Source organism: Grammomys surdaster, unplaced genomic scaffold (genome assembly GCF_004785775.1).
Source record: "Grammomys surdaster isolate TR1022 unplaced genomic scaffold, NIH_TR_1.0 270, whole genome shotgun sequence".
Lineage (NCBI taxonomy): Eukaryota > Metazoa > Chordata > Mammalia > Rodentia > Muridae > Grammomys > Grammomys surdaster.
In genome coordinates this window covers 3,351,081-3,373,434 of record NW_021604711.1, presented here as the reverse complement: position 1 = coordinate 3,373,434, position 22,354 = coordinate 3,351,081, and the positions used below count along the sequence as shown (strand labels likewise).

Genomic DNA, 22,354 nt, shown 5'->3' with positions numbered 1-22,354 from the left:
GACATGAACATGAGAACATTCAGGACAATTGGGAGTAATAATGGAGATCTTCAAATGACTCTAGTTACAGAACAGATGACTACTGGGTCACTACAGGAGCTATGTCACATATGGAGAACAAGCATAGCGATGAGACAACATGGAGACACCAAGCCTCAGGTTCAAGTGGCCACACGTGATCTTTACCCTTGACACTCAGTGTGGCTGAGGTCCTCTCCTGCCCACACACGCATGAGAACTCCCCAGCATCTTCCACAGCTAGATCACGGATCTGCAGCTCACACATGGCCCCATCCTGCCTCAGGCTGTATCTGCCCCCATCTCTCAGGGTCTCTGACCCCTTCCTCCACTCCACAGGGGCCGCCTTGCTCATCTGGCACCTCAGAGTCACCATGGTGCCTTCTGTAGCCTCTTGGCTTCTCAAGTCTTCTATGAATCTGGGGGGCAGGGCTGAAAGGGCCAAACACACACTGAGAACATGGGACTCTTTGGAGGACACACTAAACAGAACATGGAATGCACAAGGCGACACACATTATCTCAAAGGAGTTAAGTCAAGAACAGTGAACTAGGGAACAGATGAAAAGGAAGCAAGACCCCAGGTATTGGAACAGACATGAACATGAGAACATTCAGGACAATTGGGAGTAATAATGGAGATCTTCAAATGACTCTAGTTACAGAACAGATGACTACTGGGTCACTACAGGAGCTGTGTCACATATGGAGAACAAACATAGCGATGAGACAACATGGAGACACCAAGCCTCAGGTTCAAGTGGCCACACGTGATCTTTACCCTTGACACTCAGTGTGGCTGAGGTCCTCTCCTGCCCACACACGCATGAGAACTCCCCAGCATCTTCCACAGCTAGATCATGGATCTGTAGCTCACACATGGCCCCATCCTGCTTCAGGCTGTATCTGCCACCATCACTGAGGGTCTCTGACCCCTTCCTCCACTCCACAGGGGCCGCCTTGCTCATCTGGCACCTCAGAGTCACCATGGTGCCTTCTGTAGCCTCTTGGGTTCTCAAGTCTTCTACGAATTTGGAGGGCAAGGCTGAAAGGACCAAGCAGACCCTGAGAACATGGGACTCTTTGAAGGACACACTGCACAGAACACAGAATACACAAGGAGACACGTATTCTGACGAAGGTTTTGAGTCAGGAACAATGAACTAGGGAACAGATGAAAAGGAAGCAAGACCCCAGGGGTTGAGGTGGACATGAACATGAGAACATTCTGGACAATTGGAAGTAGTGATGGAGAACTCCAGATGACCCTAGTTACAGAACAGATGGCCACTGGGTCACTATAGGATCTATGTCACATATGAAGAACAAACATAGCAATGAGACAACATGAAGACACCAAGCCTCAGGTTCAAGTGGCCACACGTGATCTTTACCCTTGACACTCAGTGTGGCTGAGGTCCTCTCCTGCCCACACACGCATGAGAACTCCCCAGCATCTTCCACAGCTAGATCATGGATCTGTAGCTCACACATGGCCCCATCCTGCCTCAGGCTGTATCTGTCTCCATCTCTGAGGGTCTTTGTTCCCTTCCTCCACTCCACAGTGGCTGCCTTATTCATCTGGCACCTCAGAGTCACCATGGTGCCTTCTGTGGCCTCTTCATTCCTCAGACCCTCTGTGAATTTGGTGGGCATGGCTATGGAGGTCAGAAAGCCACCAGAATTATTATGACCAGAGCAAGTGAAGCCAACAATGTGCAGAAGACCTGAATAGCACAGAGAAGACCTAAACCCCACAGATGGTGGGGTCATATACTGCTCTTCTGAGAACAGGCTATGAGTTTTATGTTCTCTTAACATCAGGACCATGGTCCTTTCCATAGATCTGATATGATGATCAGAGAAGGGTCCCAAAACCCACAGGGGTACCAGATTCTCTGTGATCTTTAGCAGGCACGATTCATCCTGGCTGATAACAGGACATGGAATCTACCAGAGAAAGTACTTAACTCAGGATGGCACAAGGTGGAGGGAGGGCAGCTATGGATGTGTTGTCTCCTATCTCCAACACCTTCCTAAAAGTTGGGACTCTGTCCAGTCATGAAAGGATGTGAATCACAGACAAAGGGGCAGAATTTGGGGTGAGCAAGATAAGCAGGCTGCCCATACATACCAAGATACAAACCCAATTGGACAAACATCATTACCTTTAATATTCAGTGTGGCCGAGGTCCTCTCCTGCCCCACCCCACCCCACACACACACTCAAGTATGCCCCAGTATCCACCACAGCCAGGCCACACATTGATCAAGAGCCACCGTGTAACTGAACCCATAGACAGATGGGGAAGGAAGCAGGGAGCTGGGGAGGGACGGCAGCAGGAGGATCTGCTTGAGTAAATGGACACATGTCCCCGGGGTACCACGGGGGCTGTGCCACACATGGAGGCAGGAGCAAGTGACAGGAGTAACATAGAGACAAGTCCATCTTTACCCCTGACAGTCAGCGTGGCGTATGTCTTCTCCTGCCCACACACACATGAGTACTCTCCAGCATCGGCTGTGGTCAGGCCATGGATCTGCAGCTCACACACAGCTCCGTCCTGCCTCAGGCCATATTTGTCTCCGTCTCGCAAGGTCTTCGTTCCTTTCTTCCACATCACAGGAGCCACCTTGCTCAGTTCACAGCTCAGTGTAGCCGTGGTTCCTTCTTTGGCCTCTTCATTCTTCAGACTTCCTATGAACTTAGCTGGAAGGGCTGGGGAGGTCAGAAGGACACAGACACAATCACACTCTCTGAGAACATGGGAGACCCTAGATGAGGCTGGTACAGGGAAGACAGGAAGCCCTGCTGCACACAGACCACACACGCTGGGCATGCTAAGCATAGCTGAGGGAGGAGCTTCTGTTAGTCTAGACAATGCGTCTCATGGCCACTGTCCACTCTATGATTTCCACCTTCAGACTGTACATGAGTTTAGCTTGTGAGGCTGAGGACTACACCAAGATCATCAGGATGGCGAAGCATGCTGGAGACACGACATGACATTCAACAGTGAAATACACTCTGGAGAGCACAGGGGGTGCACCACATAGACTAGACAGCCTGACCCTGGTGAAGCATCAAAGACAGAGGACCTCAAGACCAGCAGGTCGAGAGAGAGAGAGAGAGAGAGAGAGAGAGAGAGAGAGAGAGAGAGAGAGAGAACAGGACCAGAACAGCAGAAGCATTTACAATGATATCCCTGGCCCCAGGTCTTCTGTGCCCACCAGCCCCTCACACAAACTCCAGGCTCAATGGCTTGGCCTGGCTACTAGGTCACAGTATGCCATGGTTGTGAATTCCTTCGGTGGTTCTTATGTCATCAATTTGATTGTGCTGAGAGAGCACATGGGGTGCCTGAGCCCCTCCCCCATACAGTCACAGCAAACCCCACTTCTCAGAACAGAATAGACCGGGAAGAAGGGACAGCTTGGCTGAATGGGAAGAAGTCACAAGCCTCTTCCAAGAACTGTCAACCTGGACCACAGAGCTCTGGCCCCATCTTCACAGTGCAGACACACTCTCTGGTGTGTGAGTAGAGTCAGAGATTTATGATTGAACAAATGGATTGAACACCTGTCCTCAGCTACTATGCGGGAAGCAGTCACAAAGAAGAGGAGGGACAAACTGGTTCTTGTTTTCCAAAGCTGGAGACTTCTTCTGGCTACCAAGCCAAGACTGAGGACTCTTGAGTGCCCATCTCTATGTGCTTGGAGGTCTTTAAGGACAGTAGCTCAGAGAATCCTCAGGACTTTATGGTCCAATGTAGCTTCTAAACATGCAGCAGTCTTGAAAGGCCCAGGCACGGCATCCGTATGCATTGCTCTTGTTGGAGGAAACCCAGTTTTGAAAGCAGCTGGTTGCCAGGACCCTCCACACCTCAGCCATCAACAGCATGTCCTAGGGTTGGGAATAGGGAGTGTGTCTTCCTGTGACCTCTTTCTAACTCTGTAGCCAAGGGACAGGCCTTGGGTGCACCCTTCTGCCATCCTTTGGAATGTCTGAATGCCTCTGCGTTTTGACACCAGGCCTCTCCACATGGCAGCTGGTTTTTATTCAAGTGTCTCCAGTGTTTGTGCAGGGAGCTACCTGCCACATCCTGGACAAAGAGATGGCCAGGCCCTGCCATAGCTTCCTCTCCAGGGCTCTCAGTAGTTGGTTCTTCATGTGAGAGCAGAGCCCACCAGGTCAAGGGCTTCTTGCCCTTGTAGGAGATTCTTTCCATCCTTGCTCTCCAGGATGTCCAGAGCCCTCCAACAATGTCTGTACACTACAGCTGCTTCCCTAAGCTGAGATGCCCAGGCCTCTCTGAGGACTCCTGACAGAGAACCAACTCAACACCAGGTCACCAGTCACACCAAGAGAGGTATTCCAGTTCCCTGGACACACTGTGACTCAGGAGCATATTCCAGTAGGCCACTCTGGGAAGGTCTGTTGCTGTCAGTGCCTACATGAGGATTCCCAAGATCCATTGCAGCCAGGCTACAGGGCTCCGTATATCATATCTGCCTCAATCTGTGAGTGCCTCCATCCCTGACCTCCAAAGCCTTTCTCTTCACTCCAGGGAGATGTCATACTCTGCTCACACTCCGGGGAGGTCCCAACCTTGCTCTGTTCATACTCCAGGGAGGTGTCTTGCTTGCTCTGCTCATACTCCGAGGAGTCGCCTTCCTCTGTTCACACTCCACAGTGTGACCCTACTTCCTGTAATGCCTCCCAGGCCTCTAACCATCTGTGAAGTACTGTCCACAACTGGGAGGGATACACAGACACAAAGACCATTAAACTCTGTAGCCATAGACAAAAGTGGGCCACAGACACTACATGTACGACACAGGACATGTAGAGTGGTCAGTGGCAGGATGAGCAAACTCTTCCAGTAGGAAGATCTAGAACTGACCAGGGAAAGCCAGGGAGGACAGTGTCAGGCTCACCCCCACAGACTTGATTCATATTTCCCCACCTCCATCCTGACTCTCATGGGGTGGTGTCCCACCCTCATCCTAAGGAGTGGACCTTCGACCTTGCCTGATACTTACCTGAATCCTTACCTTCACAGTCAGACACATGACAAGGCTGTCCTTCCTATGTCCCTGTTGTGTGTGCCATTCTTCCATTTCCTGCCTCCCTCTTTTCCTGATGTTCCCCCCAGGACTTATAATTACACCTTTGTAATTGCTTACACACACACACACACACACACAGAGAGAGAGAGAGAGAGAGAGAGAGAGAGAGAGAGAGAGAGAGACAGAGACAGAGACAGAGACAGAGACAGAGACAGAGAGACAGAGAGAGAGAACCAGGACATTCCTAAGGTTAAGAAACACCCAATTCTCCTTTGTTTTCTGGCATCCCATACAAGTATGAGAAACATCAGCTAATGGTATAAAGACAAAACATAGACAATCAGGAAAGGCGGGTAGAAGATGTTCAGGCACAGAGCCACCCAGGCACAGGGGCACCCTCACACAGGAATATGAGTGGTCTTTACCCCTGATGGTCATCGTGGCTGAGGTCTTTTCCTGTCCACACATGCACAAGTACTCGCCAGCATCTTCTATAACCAGGCTGCGGATCTGCAGCTCACACAGGGCCCCATCCTGCTTCAGGGTGTATCTGTCCCCATCTCTCAGGGTCTCTGTTCCCTTCCTCCACTCCACAGGGGCCGCCTTGCTCAGTTCACACTGCAGCGTGGTCGTGTCCCCTTCCGTGGCCTCCTTGCTCCTGAGCCTTCTGATAAAGTGGACAGGCAGAGCTAGGAGGGTAAGACAAAGATTGGAGCATCAGATCTGCTACAGAGTGGGGGAAGATAGAACGTGATAGGACAGGATAGGGAACAAGACAGAACACAGCATAGCAACAGGAAAGAACCCACCAGCACTCAGGAGTGGGAAGCCAGCTGCAGGTGCTGGTGTTGTGGTTCATATATATAATGACTCAAGAAGTAAGGTGGGATGCACAGTAAGTGCACAGGCATGGGGGGGAGCCATAAGTGCTCTTTACCCTTGACAGTCAGTGTGGCTGAAGTCTTCTCCTGTCCGCACACACACAAGTACTCCCCTGCATCTGCCACCAGCAGGCTACAGATCTGCAGCTCACACACAGCTCCATCCTGCTTCAGAGTGTATTTGTCCCCGTTTCTCAGGGTCTCTGTTCCCTTCTTCCATTCCACGGGGGCCTCTTTGGTCAGCTCACACCGAAGTGTGGCCATGGTCCCTTCTGTGGCCTCCTTGTTTCTCAGTTTTCCTATGAACTGGGCAGATGAGACTGCAACAGACACAAATACAGAGAACACTGTTCTTCTCCAGCACTGGGCTGGGGTTCCCATCCGGACCTGAGCACACAGTATGCACAGGCACACTTACTTTTCACTGTGAGTGTAGCTGAAGTTGTCTGGTCCCCAAAGGAGCATGAGTATTGCCCACTGTCCTGGGGCTTCAGGTCTCGGATGACCAGTTCCAGCACGGCACCCTCTTGGCGCAGACTATACTTGTTGCCGGATTTCAAGACATCATCGCCATGACGCCACTCCACAGGTGCAGCCACGGATGACAGCACACAGTGTAGTGTGGCAGCCTTGCCCTCTGGCACCTCCAAGTCCTTCAGGGACTCTCTGAACCGCACTGGCCGAGCTATGAACAGGAAGGGTAGGTTCAGTCTCCTGGAGGAGGATCCCACCCGGGGTCCAGAAAGGGAAGCAGCTATAGGGTGTGGGGCGACTCAAATATTGGATGCCAGTAGCAAGGACCCAATGACCTCTGAGAAAGATAAGTCTGATGGTATGCAAATGGAAAAGGTAGACACTGACAGATGAACATAAAGACAAAGTATTATAATGGGAGCTGTGTCCCCCAAAAGTTCAGATGTTGAAGCCCTAACTTGGGGCCTCAGACTGTGATTGTTTGGCATTGTAGACATTAAGGACATAAAATAGAATATGATTGCTGGAATGAGCCCTTGCTTCACTGCTTTGGCATCCTTAACTAGGATACCAGCAAAGAGGAATAACCATCTAGAGTCACAGACAAAATGGCATCTGAAAATCAAAAGGACAGACCCCCAGGGGCCACCCAGTCAAGGACCTTAATCTCCTACTTTCATTCAACAGACTCCCACTGTGCAAGCTGCCTATCTATGCTGGTAGCTTAGGAAGTCCAGACAGAGGCAAGCCACAGGCAGGAAGAAGGACTCCAGAGGGTTCCATCAAAACCAATACAAGAATGGGCCACAAGCAAGAATCAGGAGACCAAGAGAGGGTGGAAGACTACTGGGGCAGTAGACACCCTGAGATGCAAGAAAGCCAAGTGCCCTACACAGCAGAAGGAGATAGAAGTAAGAAACCAGAAGCTACTCTGGGGGTCCCCTGCCTCCTTCTGCATGTGGACATATTTTTATTCTTGCCCCAAACATGCCCACCTGGCACTCACCATGGACCCTGACAATGGAGCTGCTGGATGCTCCGCCAACCTCACATTTGTACCGCCCACCATCTTGTAGGGTGGTACCAGTGATGACCAGCTGTGCCTGACAGCCTTCACGGCTCAGCTGGCATCGTGCAGATGGCCTCAATGTCTTCCCATCTTTGGTCCAGCGCACAGAGCTATCCAAGGTGGTGGTTTCACAGACAAGAGTCAGGTCCTCGCCTTCCGTGACTGTGACGTCTGTGAGTGGCTGAGAGAAGATACTCGGCTTCTCTGGAGGATAGAGAAAAGCCAAAGGTAATTGGATTGGTGGTACCTCTCTGAAAGGACTGACACAATGGGCCATGCAAGGCCTTGATCAGTATCTGCATGGTGCCCTCAGGCTTGAGCCAGACAGAAATGCTGAGGGCACAAGGCAGGCTCTGGGCAGTTTCCGTTCTGGACACAATAACATCCCCCACAATTTTTGAATTCAGAAATTAATTCTGAAAGAACACAACTGAGTCTTCTGAATTAACTCCCTGAGGTATAGGAGACCCCACGCCACTGGCTACCTACCTGGGATTAGAGAACCTCTTGCCATTGACAGCTAATCTTGCCTTTCAGTGAGCCCCAGGACCATACTGTACACTAGACAGAGCTCACAAAGGAGCTGTCACCTGCCCCTCTTCAAGGATCCTCTAGACCATGTAGTGTCCCCATCATGGATGGCCCTTAGACACAAAACCCACCAGTCACCCGCAGGGCAGCTGAGGTCCGCTGGTCACCCGCCTCGAAGTAGACAGTGCCTGAATCCTTGAGCGCCAGCTGCCGCAGGGTAAGCACATGGTAGCCTCCAGGCTCGACAGTGATTTCATTCAGTTCATTGCTGTGCAAGGGGGTCTTATCCAGGAACCAGTGCACAGGACCATAGTCAGCAGGGGAGATGCGGCAGCAAAACTTGGCAGAGGAGCCCTCCTGGACAGCAGTGTCCTCTAGGTCCTCAATAACACGCACTTTCTGGCCTGTTAGACAAAAGGACATGGCAGAGTTCCTGTAGCCTAGGGCCAGGCTCAGAGAAATGATTTTGTCCAAGATCCTTAGTGGGGCCATAAACAAGCAGTCTACTTGACTCCTTGTCAGTGAAACGTGAAAGCAGATCTGAGCCATGTAGTCCTTTGTAGTCACCCTCTGAAGCCCAGACCTATATCCCTCTCTGAAGTCCTTTTGCCAACCAAGCTGGTGGAAGGCCCACAGCCTGCTGAAGCTCCTGCAATCTGTTCTGCCCTTTGTACTAAGCTAGGCTTGCTAACAGTTAGGCTACCCAATACTGCTTACACCAACCGTGCTCACCATAGTACAGTATAATTCATACTGCAGTCTACCTCACATTGACAGATCATAGATGGATGCAAAGAGGCCACAGGTAACCTACTGTGCTACTCAGCTGACTCTAGCCTTCCTATTCCGGATCCATCTGGCCTCTTCTGTTCTCCTCTCTGGTTCTGTGAGATGGAGTTTTCAGCATCCACAAATGTGAAGAATTTGAGACATCTGCATCCGTGTGCTTGGCTTAGCTCACTTGCACTTCAAAGACCCAAGGGAAAGCTTAAAGCCTCACCACATATAAAAATGATGATTGCTCATGTATGGAAACACCTGGTACCCTGATTGGATCACTACATGCTGCCTATACATACACAATCATCACACTAAATCACAGGTAGATCCAAATAGTACACATTAATTGACTAGATTAAAATAAGTTCAAAGAGCTATGCCTGCATTACAATTTAAATTGAGGGCTGGAGGAGTGGCATGGTGGTAAAAGTATGTACTGATCTTCCAGAAGACGGAAGTACAATAGTTAGCACCAACATCAGATGGCTCACAACCACCTACAACTCTAGCTACAGAGTACACAAGGCCTCTAGCCTCCTCAGGTACCAACACTCATGTGAGCATACACCCAGACACCCAGACACTCAGACATCCAAACACACCACACACACACACACACACACACACACACACACATGTGAATCCCTAGAAATATTTTGTTGTTGTTGAATTTAAGAACAGTAGATTGACATGGGTCCTGCAGACACACAATTGCACCCACAAATGCATTGAAGGAAGGGCTCCACTTGAAAGACCTCAGTACTGGATGGGACAGACAGACAGACAGAAAGGGCTCTGATCAGTAAGCTGTCACACAAAGAATGGCTCTACTCCACCCACAGGCCAGTCGCTCGACACTTAAGGTCTACACTTTACTGATTTTCTTTTGTGAGACAGGGTCTCATATGTTCCAGGCTAAACCTGAGCTTGCTGTGATCTTGAGCTTCTGCTCCTCCTGCTTCTACCTCCCAGAGTCTTGATGGGGAGATGGTCTGGGACCTCACAGATATCAAAGTCCAAGGGCACTCAAGTCCCATATTAAAAATAGTGAAGTATTTGCACTTGGCATACATCTGCCAGTACGCTTTAAATAGCCAATGCAATGGAGGTGCTCCGTGTAATGTTACCTTGTATTATACAGGAGTAGAAAAAAGGAAACTAAGTCTGCATTCATCACAGCCATAGATTCTTTGTTTTTCCATGTGTGTGCAATGTGCCTGGGTGTGCGTGCATGCATATTTCCATTGTGGAGGTGCATATGTGCGTGTGCACACACATGTAAAGGCTTGCAGTTGATGTCAGGAATCTTCCTAATAGCTCTTCCACCTAATTCAATGAGGCAAGGTCTCTCAATCAAGCCCAGAGCTCACTCATACAGCCAGTCTTGATAGCCAGATTGCTCTGAGATCAATGGTCTCCACCTTTCCAAGCAGAAATTACATGTGGGTCCCAAACACCTGCATTCACATGAGCTCTGACAATTGGGACATCTCCTTAGCCACACAAGTTCTTTTTTTCCACATGTTTCTAATTAGCAAGGGGCTAGATCTGAACATGAAGAACCTGCAAATATCGAGCGTAAACTCTTGTTACTTCTAAGTATCAATGCTGAGGCTTCTGGCAAACATGACTAATGTTATTCCCTGAAGACAGATCTTAGAAGGGGTTTCCAGTAAACCCCATGCCAGACTCCAACCCAGTACTGCAGATCTAGGGGAAGGCTGTGGTCAGAGGAGCGACGGTCATCTCTATTCTGATACCAAGACACATCTCTACTACCTAGGCTGACTACCACTTTCCTTCTCTACAAACCAGAGAGGACAAAAGCTCACCTTGCATATTGTAGGGGAATAGCATTTCACAAGTGAGAACAGAGACAACAAAAAATGGATAAACAAAGCAACATCAACAACAAACTGCAAATTTCCCTGAGATCATTCTTATCAAACCTCTTGAGGCCCTAGAGAAATCCCCTCCTGTTCCACACATATCCACGCTTCACATGCCTTGTCAATAGGCACAGATCATACCAAAGTTTACCTTTGACCTTCTTGAACTCTGCAACAATTCAGAACAGAGGCCCTAGACAGACACCTGCCCAGCAGGGACACCCCCGCCAACCACAGACACCAGCCCCTGCTGCATATCTGCAGAAATGCTGAGCTCGGTACCCACCAGGCTCATGCCTGTCTTCCTCTGTGCCTCCTTGCCCTGGGATGCTCTTGGGCTTTCCATTTCGATGCCATGCCTTCCCAATGGAATGACTGTTCTTTAACAACACTGTCTCTAGTCTTTCTAAACTGACACTATCGATATTGGTCACACTGACAGACAGCCAGTTCTTCCCTGGAAACACATAAAGCTCCTTAGTTGCCAACAAGCATGGTGGAGTCATCCCTCTGTAATAACTTACACACTGTATGTCCAAGCACCTGTAGAACACACACCCTGGGACTCAGCACAGGCCTGGAAGCTTCAGCAAGTACCCACTGTATAAATGAAGACAAGCCATTGGTTGCCTCACAGAAGGTCACACTAGGAAAGCCTGAGATGCCCAGGTAACCTGCTCTACCCTTAGACCTAGAGAATCTGAGGCTGGGCTGGGCTAGGGCAAACAGAGTCCTGATGACTAAGCACTTCTGAGCTTCCGTGGTCTACTTCAGACAACGCTGAATGGCATACCCGTTAAAGAGCCAGAAGCAGCACACAAGTGTGTGTTGCCTTACCATGGACGAGGAGCCGGGCCTGGGTCCGGGCTTGGCCAATGTCACAGGTGTAAGTGTCACTGTCTGTCCTCTCCAGGGCATTGATGGTAAGTTTCAGGGTCAAGCCCTCCTGACTGAGGACATGCTTCGCTGAGGCACGCAGCTCCAGGAGGCCTTTGCGCCAGGTCACGACAGATGCCGGGTGCTCTGTCTTGCATGTGAACACCGCTCTGCCTTTCTCTTCCACCTGCAGGTCAGCCAACTCCTCTGTGAACCGGTTTGCCTTTTCTAGGTAAAGGACGAGACAGGTAGGAATGGGAAAGTAAGGCTCCTATGACTGTGCAGGTCCTGTCACATCACTGAGGCTTTGGGGGTGGCCCCAGGCAAGCTGCAGGAGAGACTGTGGCAGAGCAGTGTGCGGTGTGCTTACCTTCCACACAGAGCCTGGCAGTGCTTTTGGAAGCTTCTGTCTCACAGGTGTACTCTCCAGAATCCTTAAGCGAGGCCTTGCGGACAACCAACACAGCCCGTGTGCCTTCACTGAGCAGGTCATACTTCTGACTCTTCCGGATGGCCTTCCCATCTTTCAGCCAGCGCACAGAGGTGCCTGCCCGAGACAGCTCACAGCTTAGCATCACATCTTCCCCAAGCGTAGTCCGCTGGTCCTCCAGGGGCTTTGTGATGTCCACTGGCCTCTCTGGAATAAGCAGAGATGGTCCCCATGAGGCACACCTTCGGCCACAGAACCAGCCATTAGCCACATAGTCACTGCAACATCCTTTAGAAATGGCCCTCAGCATTGAAATGACAGTCTCTGAGCCTGCATGGGTCTGTGCTAGGCTGTCTGCATATATGTTGTAATTGTTTAGCTTGGGGTTTTTGTGGGACTCCTAAGAGTGGGAGGGGGCTGTCTCTGACTCTTTTTCCTGCTCTTGGGACCCTTTTCTTCCTACAGCGCTGCCTCATCCAATCTTTATATAAGGGTTTCTGCCTAGTCTTAGTACATCTTGTCATGCTATATTTGGGTGATATCCCTGGAAGACCTGTTCTTTTCTGAAGGGACACAGAGGAGCAGTGTGTCTGTAAGAAAGGAGAGCTTGCGGGGAGGCAGGGGACTGGGAAGAGTAGAAGGAAGGGAGACTGGTTGGTATGTATTGTATGAGAAAAGAATAAATAAAAAGAAGAAGAAGGAGGAGGAAGAGGAAGAGGAGAAGGAAGAGAAGGAGGAGGAGGAGGAGGAGGAGGAGGAGGAGGAGGAGGAGGAGGAGAAGGAAGAGGAGGAGGAGAATTGGCCTCAGCCATGGCCTGGATGAGGACAGGTATTTGGGAACATGCTCTCTCTAGAGATCAAAACCACATAACCTCTAACCCTTTACTCCTTAGACTCCTAGAGGCTCAAGACTCTGAAGCAAGCCTTCACTGTTATGGTTGAGACCTACAAAGCATGGGCTCTAAGGACACTTCATTCAAGGCTCATACCAGGGTATGGCTGCAGCTTGGCTGGTCCCTATGCAGATCCACCCATGAGCACCATGTGTGTGTCAGAAGCACAAGCTTCGAGACATCAGAGGCTACTGTGCAGCCTCCCTGGCTTCTATTTAAGTGTCAGACTGGCTGAGTGAGCTACATAAAGTGAGAGCAGTCAGACCATGAATGAGAGACCAGAATTCTGGGCTTGCTCTAGAAACTCAAAGATGCTCAGGCAGGAATAGCACGCCCTTCAATAACCAAAATCCCCCACCCCAGTGCCCCCAACAGATATTTTGAGTCCCCACCATGATAGGGAGATGGTCTCTAGAAGCACCCCAGCTCAACTTTACCCCAGTTCACTGTGTCAGGCTCCTGGTCTCGGCCACAGCACCTACCTCTGACAATGAGTGAGGCCTTGGATGTGAGGCCCAGCACTGAGAAGATCACCTCTCCTGCATCACTGAGTGCAGCATCTTTGACTGTCAGGGTGTATTTGCGGCCCTGCCGAACGGCTTGAAAGTGGCCAGAACCACCCACTGTCTTCCCACCGACTGTCCACACTGCTGGGTCACTGGAACTCTCGTGGGAAAGGACACACTCAAAGCTGCAGCTCTCTCCCTCCAGCACCTCCACAGTCTTTAACCTCTTGGTGATGCCCACATGAAGATCTAAGCGACATAAGAAACAGGTCACCAGTCAGTCACAGATGTCCCTCTGTTCACAGAGGGAACAGTAGTGTCTCATGCCAGGCAGTGGGAAGGCTCATGTCACATTGTAGGGCCAAGTTTCCCACGGTCCCTAGCTCCACACCTGATGGCAATGTATCAAGGCGGTTGGGAGAAGGAGAATCCTACACATTTCTAACCATCTTGTAACACCAGGAGGGGAGGGGCAGGAGCCCCATAAGTAACCTCTTCCAGAGACAGCAAGCCTAGTCCTCTGAGAAGTTCACTGTGCTTCCTTCCTCTAACGCTCTCACAGAGGGATCATGGATGAACAGACTGCTAACCTAGCTCCTCCAAGCTAGGATACCAGACCTAAGCCAGGACAGTGAGTGGCTTCCCAAGCTGAAAGGCCTGTGAAAGGGACTTAAAATAAAAATGTTTCCTGGGGCAGCAACTGTGAACCTAGGGACATTCTTTAAAGAATGGGAACATAGACGACCTGTTCCCCTGCAGGAGAGGACATCGGCCCTTGGCCTGGAAACTCTCTTAGGGCTGTCTCCTGGCCATGCCTTTTAGTGCCCCACACATGCCTGGCTGATTTCTTTTCAACAGTTTCCATTCCCTTGTGCTTCTGACACACACACGGTACAGAGCAAATGTCAGGGCTCTGAACAAATCCATACCAGCCCTGCCCTGTGAGGATCTGTAGACAGTTGCCCCTTGACCCATCCACCTGTTCCCAGGACCTCAAAGGGCCACATTAAGCCCTACGTACTACAGACAACTTCTGTGGTGCCTGCTTGAAACACAGCCTTTCAGTGTTAAAGCACAGCCTGGGGCCTCTAGATGGAAAAAGACCTATCCTGACCAAAAGCCCTGGCCACTCACCATGCACGCTGACCCTGGACTGGGTCTCTTTACTGCCTGCCTGGCAGGTGTACAGTCCAGCATCCTCATGGCTCAGGTCATGGACCGTAAGGCTCCGGGCACCTGCCTTGTGTAGGAAGTCATACTTGTCACTGGGACCCAGCTCCACGCCATCTTTGCGCCAAACCACGCGTGCCTCTGGGTCGGAGACCTCGCAATGCAGGGTCAGTGTGCCACGCTCTTCTGCAGATACGTCATCCAGTGCTTTCAGGAACACCACTGGCTTTGCTGGAGGAATGGCATGGACCAGTGAGGGGAGCCTGGGCCCACCCAGGGGGAGGGCACCCCACAGATTCCACAGGTCTTCTCACCTTTAACCACCAGCCGGGCAGAAACGGACACCTTGGGGGAGGTGGCACACACGGTGCCTGTGTCAGCCTGCCGGACACTCTTCAGCACCAGTGTGTGGAGACAGCCCTCATGGCTGATCTCGTGGAAGCTGTCATTGTATAGGGGTGTACCATTGAGTGACCATTCAATATCCTCGTCCTTATGGGACAGCTCACAGGAGAAGCAGACGCGGCCTTCCTCCATGGCTTCAGCATCCTGCAGTGGCTGAACCACTGTCACCTCCCGAGCTACACAGTACACATCAACACCTGGTGAGCACTGCATCACCAGCCACTCCCTGCCCTGGAGTGGGGTCCACTGCCCTTCTTCCCAGCTCCCTACCTTCCACAGTAACCTCTGCACTGCTCTGGGCACTACCCGCCTGGCACCGGTAGACCCCAGCATCAGCTGGAGTGAGCCGGAGTATGCGCAGCTCTGCCATCTGGCCCTCCAGCGCCATCTTGAACTTTTCTGACGGGGTCAGAGGTGTATCCTCCTTGTACCACTGCACAGCCTTGGGGGCTGGCCTGAAGTCACAGGACAGGACTACCGACTGCAGCTCACGCCCTGCTTTTGGCTCCAGAGGCCGTGTCAGTACCACAGGAATGTCTGCAGAGAATAATACCAAGGCAAGGCTGGGAGCCACAAGAAACCAGACCACCCTGCCTATCCTGGGTTCTAAACCATTTGCATCCACAGCCCATACGATATGCCCGGCCCTCACTTTCAGGGATGTGCTGCACATGCCCCTCACTGTGTGCACACAGCTCTGTCCTAGCCAACATATACTATCCCATGCTTCCCTGGCCCATAGCCCTGCCATCCCTGAAAGCCCATATCCTATCTGTCAGGCCTCTGACCACAGCCCTGGCCCCCATGCCAGCTCTCACTAAGCCCACTCATGTGCCTCCCTGTACCCAAAGTTACTGAGTAGTGTCCACCCACAGCCTTGAGCCCAAGTATTGTTGCTTTGGCATGGGCCACCTATGCCTGGGCACTTTTCCTACGTCCTGCTGTGGCGTGCCATGTTCACTTCTAACTTAAATGTCCCTGAGGCATAGCAAACCACAACCCCAAGCCATATCCACCCATGGTCCTAAACTCTGGCCACCCACATCCCCGAGCTGTGTCCCACCCTCAGCTTTGCCCCATACTGGATTCTAACCTGAGACAACAAGCTGGGCAGAGGAGCGAGACTTGCCAATGGTGAAATGCACTGGCCCGGTCATGGTAGAGCAGGTCTTGTGTAGTGTCAGCCGGTGCACAGTACCGTCTTGCTCCAGCCCCACGTTCGCCCCTGCCTGTAGCACAGTCTTCCCAAGGAGCCACTTGGGTGGCCTCACAGAAGGTATGGAGGTCTCACATTCAAACCAGGCAGGGGCAGGCTCCATAACCGTCATGTCCTTCAGCCCACGCACAATAGTGATGGATTGCTCTGCGGATGGAGGGCTGAGTGGTCACCAGTAGAACCCTTCAAGAGAGCTCGGTCTCCCCTCCCCACACTGTATATTCCTTCTTATCTCTTCCTACCGTGTAGTTAGCATCTTCCACAGCTGCCTGGGTGTCCTCAGTCAGACCCCTTTCAGCGGTGGCAGCCTCCAAAACCTCCAGAGCAAGCCACAGAAACCACAAGTCCCACCCCCTTCACAAACCCCGGAGGACTGTCCAAGTCTGTATCCCATACCTTCAACAAAGAACTGGGCACTGGTTTTGACGTCGCCAGCATCACAGGTATAAGTATCTTCATCCTCAGGCTGCACATCATTGATGACTAGCTTTCGGTAAAGGCCGTCACTGACCACCTCGTACTTGGGCCCAGACTGCAGCTCGACTCTGCCCTTGAACCACCGAACCTGGGCACTAGCCCGGGACACCTGGCACTCAAGCACACCACGGTGTTTTTCCATGGCAATCTTATCCCGCAGTGGGCGCAGGAGGGTCACCGGCAGTTCTGTGGACACAGACGGGTGGGATCAGGATGGTGACCTGGAAGCTTTGATTTGGCAAGCTCCCAGGAGCCAAGAGACTGACCTTTACTGCAGACTTAACAGCCCATGCTTTTACCTGGGCCAGCGAGTGGCCAAGTCAAGTGTCCTACCCAGGGCTAATCTAGAATCTGCTGGGCACAACTGACCACTGGCAAAGTGATGCTTGCACTCTTTGCGCCTCCCCCTCCCACTGAGGAGACTGTACCCACTACCTTCTCCATGAGTCGTTGCTGCCCTGTCTGAGAGGGGTCCCGAGGCACACTAGGCCTGTGGCAGGCCAGCTGTCTGAGAGCCAGCTCACCACTTCTGGCCTCTATCCTCCCCTCACCCAGCTGTCCTCACCTTTCACTCGGAGGTGAGCTCTTGATTCTGCGTTCTCAGCTACAAATTTGATCTCCCCTCCATCTTCTGCCAGTACCCTCCGGAAGATAAGAGTGTATGTCCTCCCTGGAGATGAAGGGCACTCAATACTGCTGAACGAGAGAAAGGCATCCTGGGGACCCCCCCACCCCACTCTGCTCTGCAGGCCTCGGCCCTGTTACCTTCCTGCCGGATGCGCACGTTGTCACTGGGCCGTAGCTTACTGGATTCTCGGAACCATAGGCCGGGAACCTCATCATGGGACACCTCACAGGAGAATGTGGCACCCTCCTTCTCCATCACCTCCACATCCTCCAGTGGCTTCGTAATCTGAACACTGCGACCTAGGGGAAGGAGAGAGGGCCATTGTGGTGATTTGAATTAAAAGGGTCCCCATAGGCTTACATATTTGAATGCGTTAGGAGGTGTGGCCTTATTGGAAGAAGTATGTCACTCAAGGTGGGCTTTGTGATTTCAAATGCTCATCCCAGACCCAGTCTCCCTCTCCCTCTTCCTCCCCCTCTCCCTCCCCTTCTCCCTCTCCCTCCCTGTCCCTCTCCCTCCCCTTCTCCCTCTCCCTCCCTGTCCCTCTCCCTCTCCTTTCTCCTCTCCCTCTCCCCCATCCCTCTCCCTCCCTTTCCCTCCCCATCCTCCTCCCCTCACTCCCCCTCCCCCTTCCTGCTGCCTGTGGATCCTGATATAAAACTCTCAAGCTACTTCTCCAGCATCCAAGTCTGCCTGGATGCTGCCATGCTTCCATGATGACAATGGACAAAACCTCTGAACTATAAGCAAGCCCCAGTTAAATGCTTATAAGAGTTGCTGTGGTCACAGTGTCGCTTCCCAGAACGTTGACTGAGACAGCTGGTATGCCCAGAAGCACTGGGTCTGCCCAGCATACTACTAGCTTGCAGCCAGGCTTGTGGAAACAGAAACACAAGAAAGCACCCACTCCTGCTGCCAGCTTTCCTTGCCCACCCTCCCACCCTGTCCAGAACTCACCCTGCACCCTCAGAGAGGCCGAGGTCTGAGCATCAAGAGCATCACATACATAGACACCCTGGTCCCCAGTCTCACACCGGTAGATAACGAGACTCCTGCAGGTTCCCTGAGCCACTATGCCAATGGCCTTGCCTGCCCGCAGCTCCACACCATCCTGTAGGGCAGGGAGGACCGGTCAGGATGAGAGAGGATTGGGAAAAGGAGTTTGCCTCCTGGATGCCCACAGGGGAAAGCAGAGAGGAGGGAGAAATACCTTCAGCCAGCGCACATCCACAGGCCGTGACAACTCACACTCCAGGGTCACCTTCTCCTTCTGAGTGGCCACCACATCCTGTAGTAGTCGGGTGAAGCTCACGGGCAACTCTGAGACAGGAGGTAGGGAAGGAACACATGGAGTGAGGGGGTGTTTTCTGATCAGGTGGGCTGATGATAATCCTACAGAGGGGTTTCTACTTTCGTCCTGGTCCCATCTGCCTCCCTGGACCACTTAGGGAAATGAAGTAGGTGTGCTCTGGGTGGGGCTGCCAACACTTTCCTACTCACCAGTGACTATGAGCCGTGCAGATGTGTGCACGCCCTCAGCCCTGAAGGCCACCAACCCACTGTCCTGTGGCTGCAGCGCCGAGAGTGTGAGGATGTGGACAGGGCCTTGCACAGCCAGGTGGCATTTGGGTCCAGGCTGAAGTCGCAGGCCATCTCGAGTCCAGCTGCCCTCCACCTCAGCATGGGACAACTCCACATCCATTGAGGCCGTGCCCTGTTCCTTAGCCACCACCTCCTGCAAACCTCGAACCAGTCGGACCTGTCGCACTGTCAGAGGGGCTCTAGTGAGCTAGTGAAGTAGGACCACTCAGGACTCAGGTGCAGCTGTGAGTTTAGCCCACCACCCTGGAGGCCGCAGAGCAGAGGAAGGATCTGGGCAGTAGCCCCCAGTGAGCACCTTCACCCAGCTCAACTTTAACCTCAGCTGACCCCCAGGGCCTGACCCTTCACATCCTCCTCCATCTTTTCCTTCCTGAATCTACCTGCCAGAACCAGGGTGACCGCCTGCCTTTACAAAAGGAAACCCCGTTCCACCTCACAGCCAACACAATGCCACATCTCCCACTTCTGAAGGATCCCCTCTCTCCCTCTTAAGTCCCAACCACAGCCTTACTTTCTACATTGAGCTTGGCCTGAGTCTTGTCATCTGGTGTCTCACAGCCAAAGAAGCCACGGTCAGCGAAGCCCACACTCCGCAGCACCAGACGGTGCCGAGCTCCCTCAGCATGGATCTCAACGTTCTCACTGGGTGCCAGGATGGCAGCATTCCGTGTCCACTTCACCTCAGCCCAGGGCCGCGTCAGTTCCACCTCCAGTGTCACAGAGGTCCTCTCCTCCACCGTCTGTGGCTCAAGCTTCTTTTTGAAGAGGACCGGTGCCTCTGAGACACAGAAGGGCAGAGGTCATCCTGGCTACTTTGGGCCTGCCCGAGCCCCACCCCAGCACCCAGCCTGAATCTAGGCCCAGAGAGCCCCACCACATGAGCAGTCCCACTTCAAGAAGAGCCCCAACCACACACCTTATATAGGTTCATTTTATGAGGGGAAGAAGCTAAGGCCGTTTCTTCTTCAGTCCCCTCACCACGCCACCCCCAGGCCCAGTCGTCTGTGCTGAATTCCCAACTACTGCCAGATACCATCAAGAGCCAGCCTTCGGCTTCTGGGTATGGCTACTTCACAACCCCTCAGCCATTGTTCCATCGTTTGCCCTTTAACACGCCCCAAGGACAATGGCTCGTGTTAGAATATATGGGGAGGACAAAGGCTCCAGTGTGGCCCTAGCTGTCCCATCCTTCCCCGTCCCCAGGAGGAACACCCAGCCTCATCAGTCCCTCACTCAAGAGCCAGCCATGCCTGCTGCATCTCCAAATAAAGTCCCGGCTCTCAAGCACATCCATACCTCCCGCTTTCAAGTGCACTGGCTGCCAGTGCCCCTCCAGCTTTGCCATTGCAGACTCATCCAGAGGCCACTTCCTCCAGAAGAAGAGCTCTCTGGATTGTCGCAACCTGATTCCCTCTCCTGCCAAGTACACATAAAGAGAAGATACCAGTCCTCCCTCCAAATCACCTCTGTTGAAGCTGAGAGAGTTCAAGTCCCCCTGAGGTCAACCAGATCATCCTGACACAATACGGGGCTCCCTCATCAGCTCATGAGGAGGGAAGGGTACCTATGGCAAAGATCCACTGGACATTCTGAAAGTCTGGGCAGCTCTCAGCTTACCTCGGACCCGGAGGGCAGCAGAAGATGAGGCACCCTCAGCCTCCACTGTGACATGGCCAGCATCCTCCAGGGTCAGGCCCACGATAGTCAAGCTTCGGCTGGCTCCACTCTGCACCATAACAAACTTCTCGCTAGGCTTCAGCTGCGTGCCATCCTTGTACCACATGACCGTCGCATCGCTGGGGGACACGACACACTGGAAGGTGGTCTCTTGGCCCTCCTCTGCGACCATGGCACTCAATCCAGATGTAAACTTGACCACGCGGGGAACTACAGAGGAAAAGTGTGCATGAGAGGACATAGGAGAGGCTCTACAGAGACCCCTATCAGACAGACACATGGAAGGATGTCTCCCTCAGGAAGCCACCTTAGCTCACCCACGGGTACCTTTGACAGTGAGCCGTGCACTGGTGCGGTCATCCCGGCTCTCACACACATACTCCTCTGCGTCATCCTCTCGAAGGCCAGACACGGTCAGTGTGCGCCTAGGCCCCTCAGATGTCATCTGGAAGCGCTTGCCCGCCCGCAGCTGTGTGTTTCCACAGCGCCACACAACCTCAGCCTGCTCCGGGCTCATCTCACAGACCAGTGTCACGGTGCCACCCAATTCCCCTTCGATGGGCTCCAGGGGTTTGGAGAACTTGGTGGCCACCTCTGAGGGGAGAAGGAGGTGTCAGTCAGAGCCCTATGCAGATGGCCCTGTGTCCTGAGCCCCACTCTGGGTCTGCTGTTGAACACTGCCTCTAGTCTTTGGAGAAGACATAGGGACCCTGGAGGAGATCCAGACGCTGGGCCCCAGCCTCTGCTTACCTTCTACCTGCACCGGGAAGTCCTGACCGTCCTTGCCGACACGGCAGCTGTAGATAGCACTGTCCAGGACCTGTGCACCTCTCACGGTCAGGGTATGGGTATCGCCCAGACTGGCTGCCTCGTGCCGCTTACTGCGGCGGATCTCCACGCCATCTTTGAGCCAGGTCACAGCAGCCACAGAGGGTGCAGCCATGGTGGCAGTCAGGACAAAGGTCTCATGTTCCTTGACAACCAGAGGCTCCCTGCGGCTGGGTCTCTCTGGAATTTGGGACTCAGGCTCTGGTTCTGAAGAGAAGAAGTTAGTGGGCATATGCCACTCTCTAACAACAGTGAATGCTAGCTGCTGTCGCTCTGTTGAGCCAGAAAGGACATGTCTTTCCTAAGGACCATCATCACCAGCACCATCCTAACCAAGAACCCAGCAGTCCTGCCCTCCAGGGGACTTCGATCCGGAGGCCAGCATGACATAGAACAAGACGCAGCTACCCTCCAGAGCATGACAGACCTGGCCTGGAATGAGATTGGAAGTCCATAGAGGCAGCCTGAGAAGATAGCCTGGGGGCAAAATGCTATTGGCAAAAGTTAGGGTGGGTGTCGGAGGAGACTGGAATGGTTCGGCAGAGCCTCACCCAGCAGGTGCCCTTAAAAAGACCACGTGCTTCAGCTATAGGGGTGTCGAGGACTGCAGTCAGAGACAAACAGCTAGGAGGGTGTGATAGCAGCCAGTTCCTGGCCACCACCATGACAACATGCTGTGTCGATTTCTGTCAGTATTTCAAGGTAGTGTCAGGCCTGCAAAAACATCTCTGTGAGCCTTCCTGGAAGTGGGAAGGTGTGGGACAATAGATCCTGAGATGGTTAATTTCAAATGTCTGTCTGGTTGGATTTAGAAACATCTAGAGCATTATAAAACATTCCTTTTTGAAAAATTTTATGTGTCTTGTGTGCCATTGAAAATATATGTATGTGTGTGCAGTGTCCATAGAGACCAGAAAATAGCATCAGAACTCGT

General features: G+C 52.4%; 1 protein-coding gene across 1 annotated transcript in view; it reads right to left on the bottom strand.

Annotated features, from left to right (window-relative positions):
- Obscn (obscurin, cytoskeletal calmodulin and titin-interacting RhoGEF) overlaps window positions 1-22,354 on the bottom strand; it is a 113,094-nt gene that overhangs the window by 58,808 nt on the left and 31,932 nt on the right. Inside the window, 25 exon segments of the mRNA XM_028776488.1 lie at window positions 187-450; window positions 800-1,063; window positions 1,413-1,676; window positions 2,474-2,737; window positions 5,514-5,777; window positions 6,026-6,289; window positions 6,388-6,654; window positions 7,450-7,716; window positions 8,175-8,447; window positions 11,550-11,816; window positions 11,959-12,225; window positions 13,394-13,666; window positions 14,552-14,818; window positions 14,902-15,168; window positions 15,263-15,529; window positions 16,086-16,355; window positions 16,605-16,871; window positions 17,251-17,355; window positions 18,271-18,424; window positions 18,524-18,633; window positions 18,814-19,080; window positions 19,427-19,693; window positions 20,533-20,802; window positions 20,920-21,186; window positions 21,343-21,621. Of these exon segments, the coding sequence (XP_028632321.1) occupies window positions 187-450; window positions 800-1,063; window positions 1,413-1,676; window positions 2,474-2,737; window positions 5,514-5,777; window positions 6,026-6,289; window positions 6,388-6,654; window positions 7,450-7,716; window positions 8,175-8,447; window positions 11,550-11,816; window positions 11,959-12,225; window positions 13,394-13,666; window positions 14,552-14,818; window positions 14,902-15,168; window positions 15,263-15,529; window positions 16,086-16,355; window positions 16,605-16,871; window positions 17,251-17,355; window positions 18,271-18,424; window positions 18,524-18,633; window positions 18,814-19,080; window positions 19,427-19,693; window positions 20,533-20,802; window positions 20,920-21,186; window positions 21,343-21,621 (6,255 nt within the window).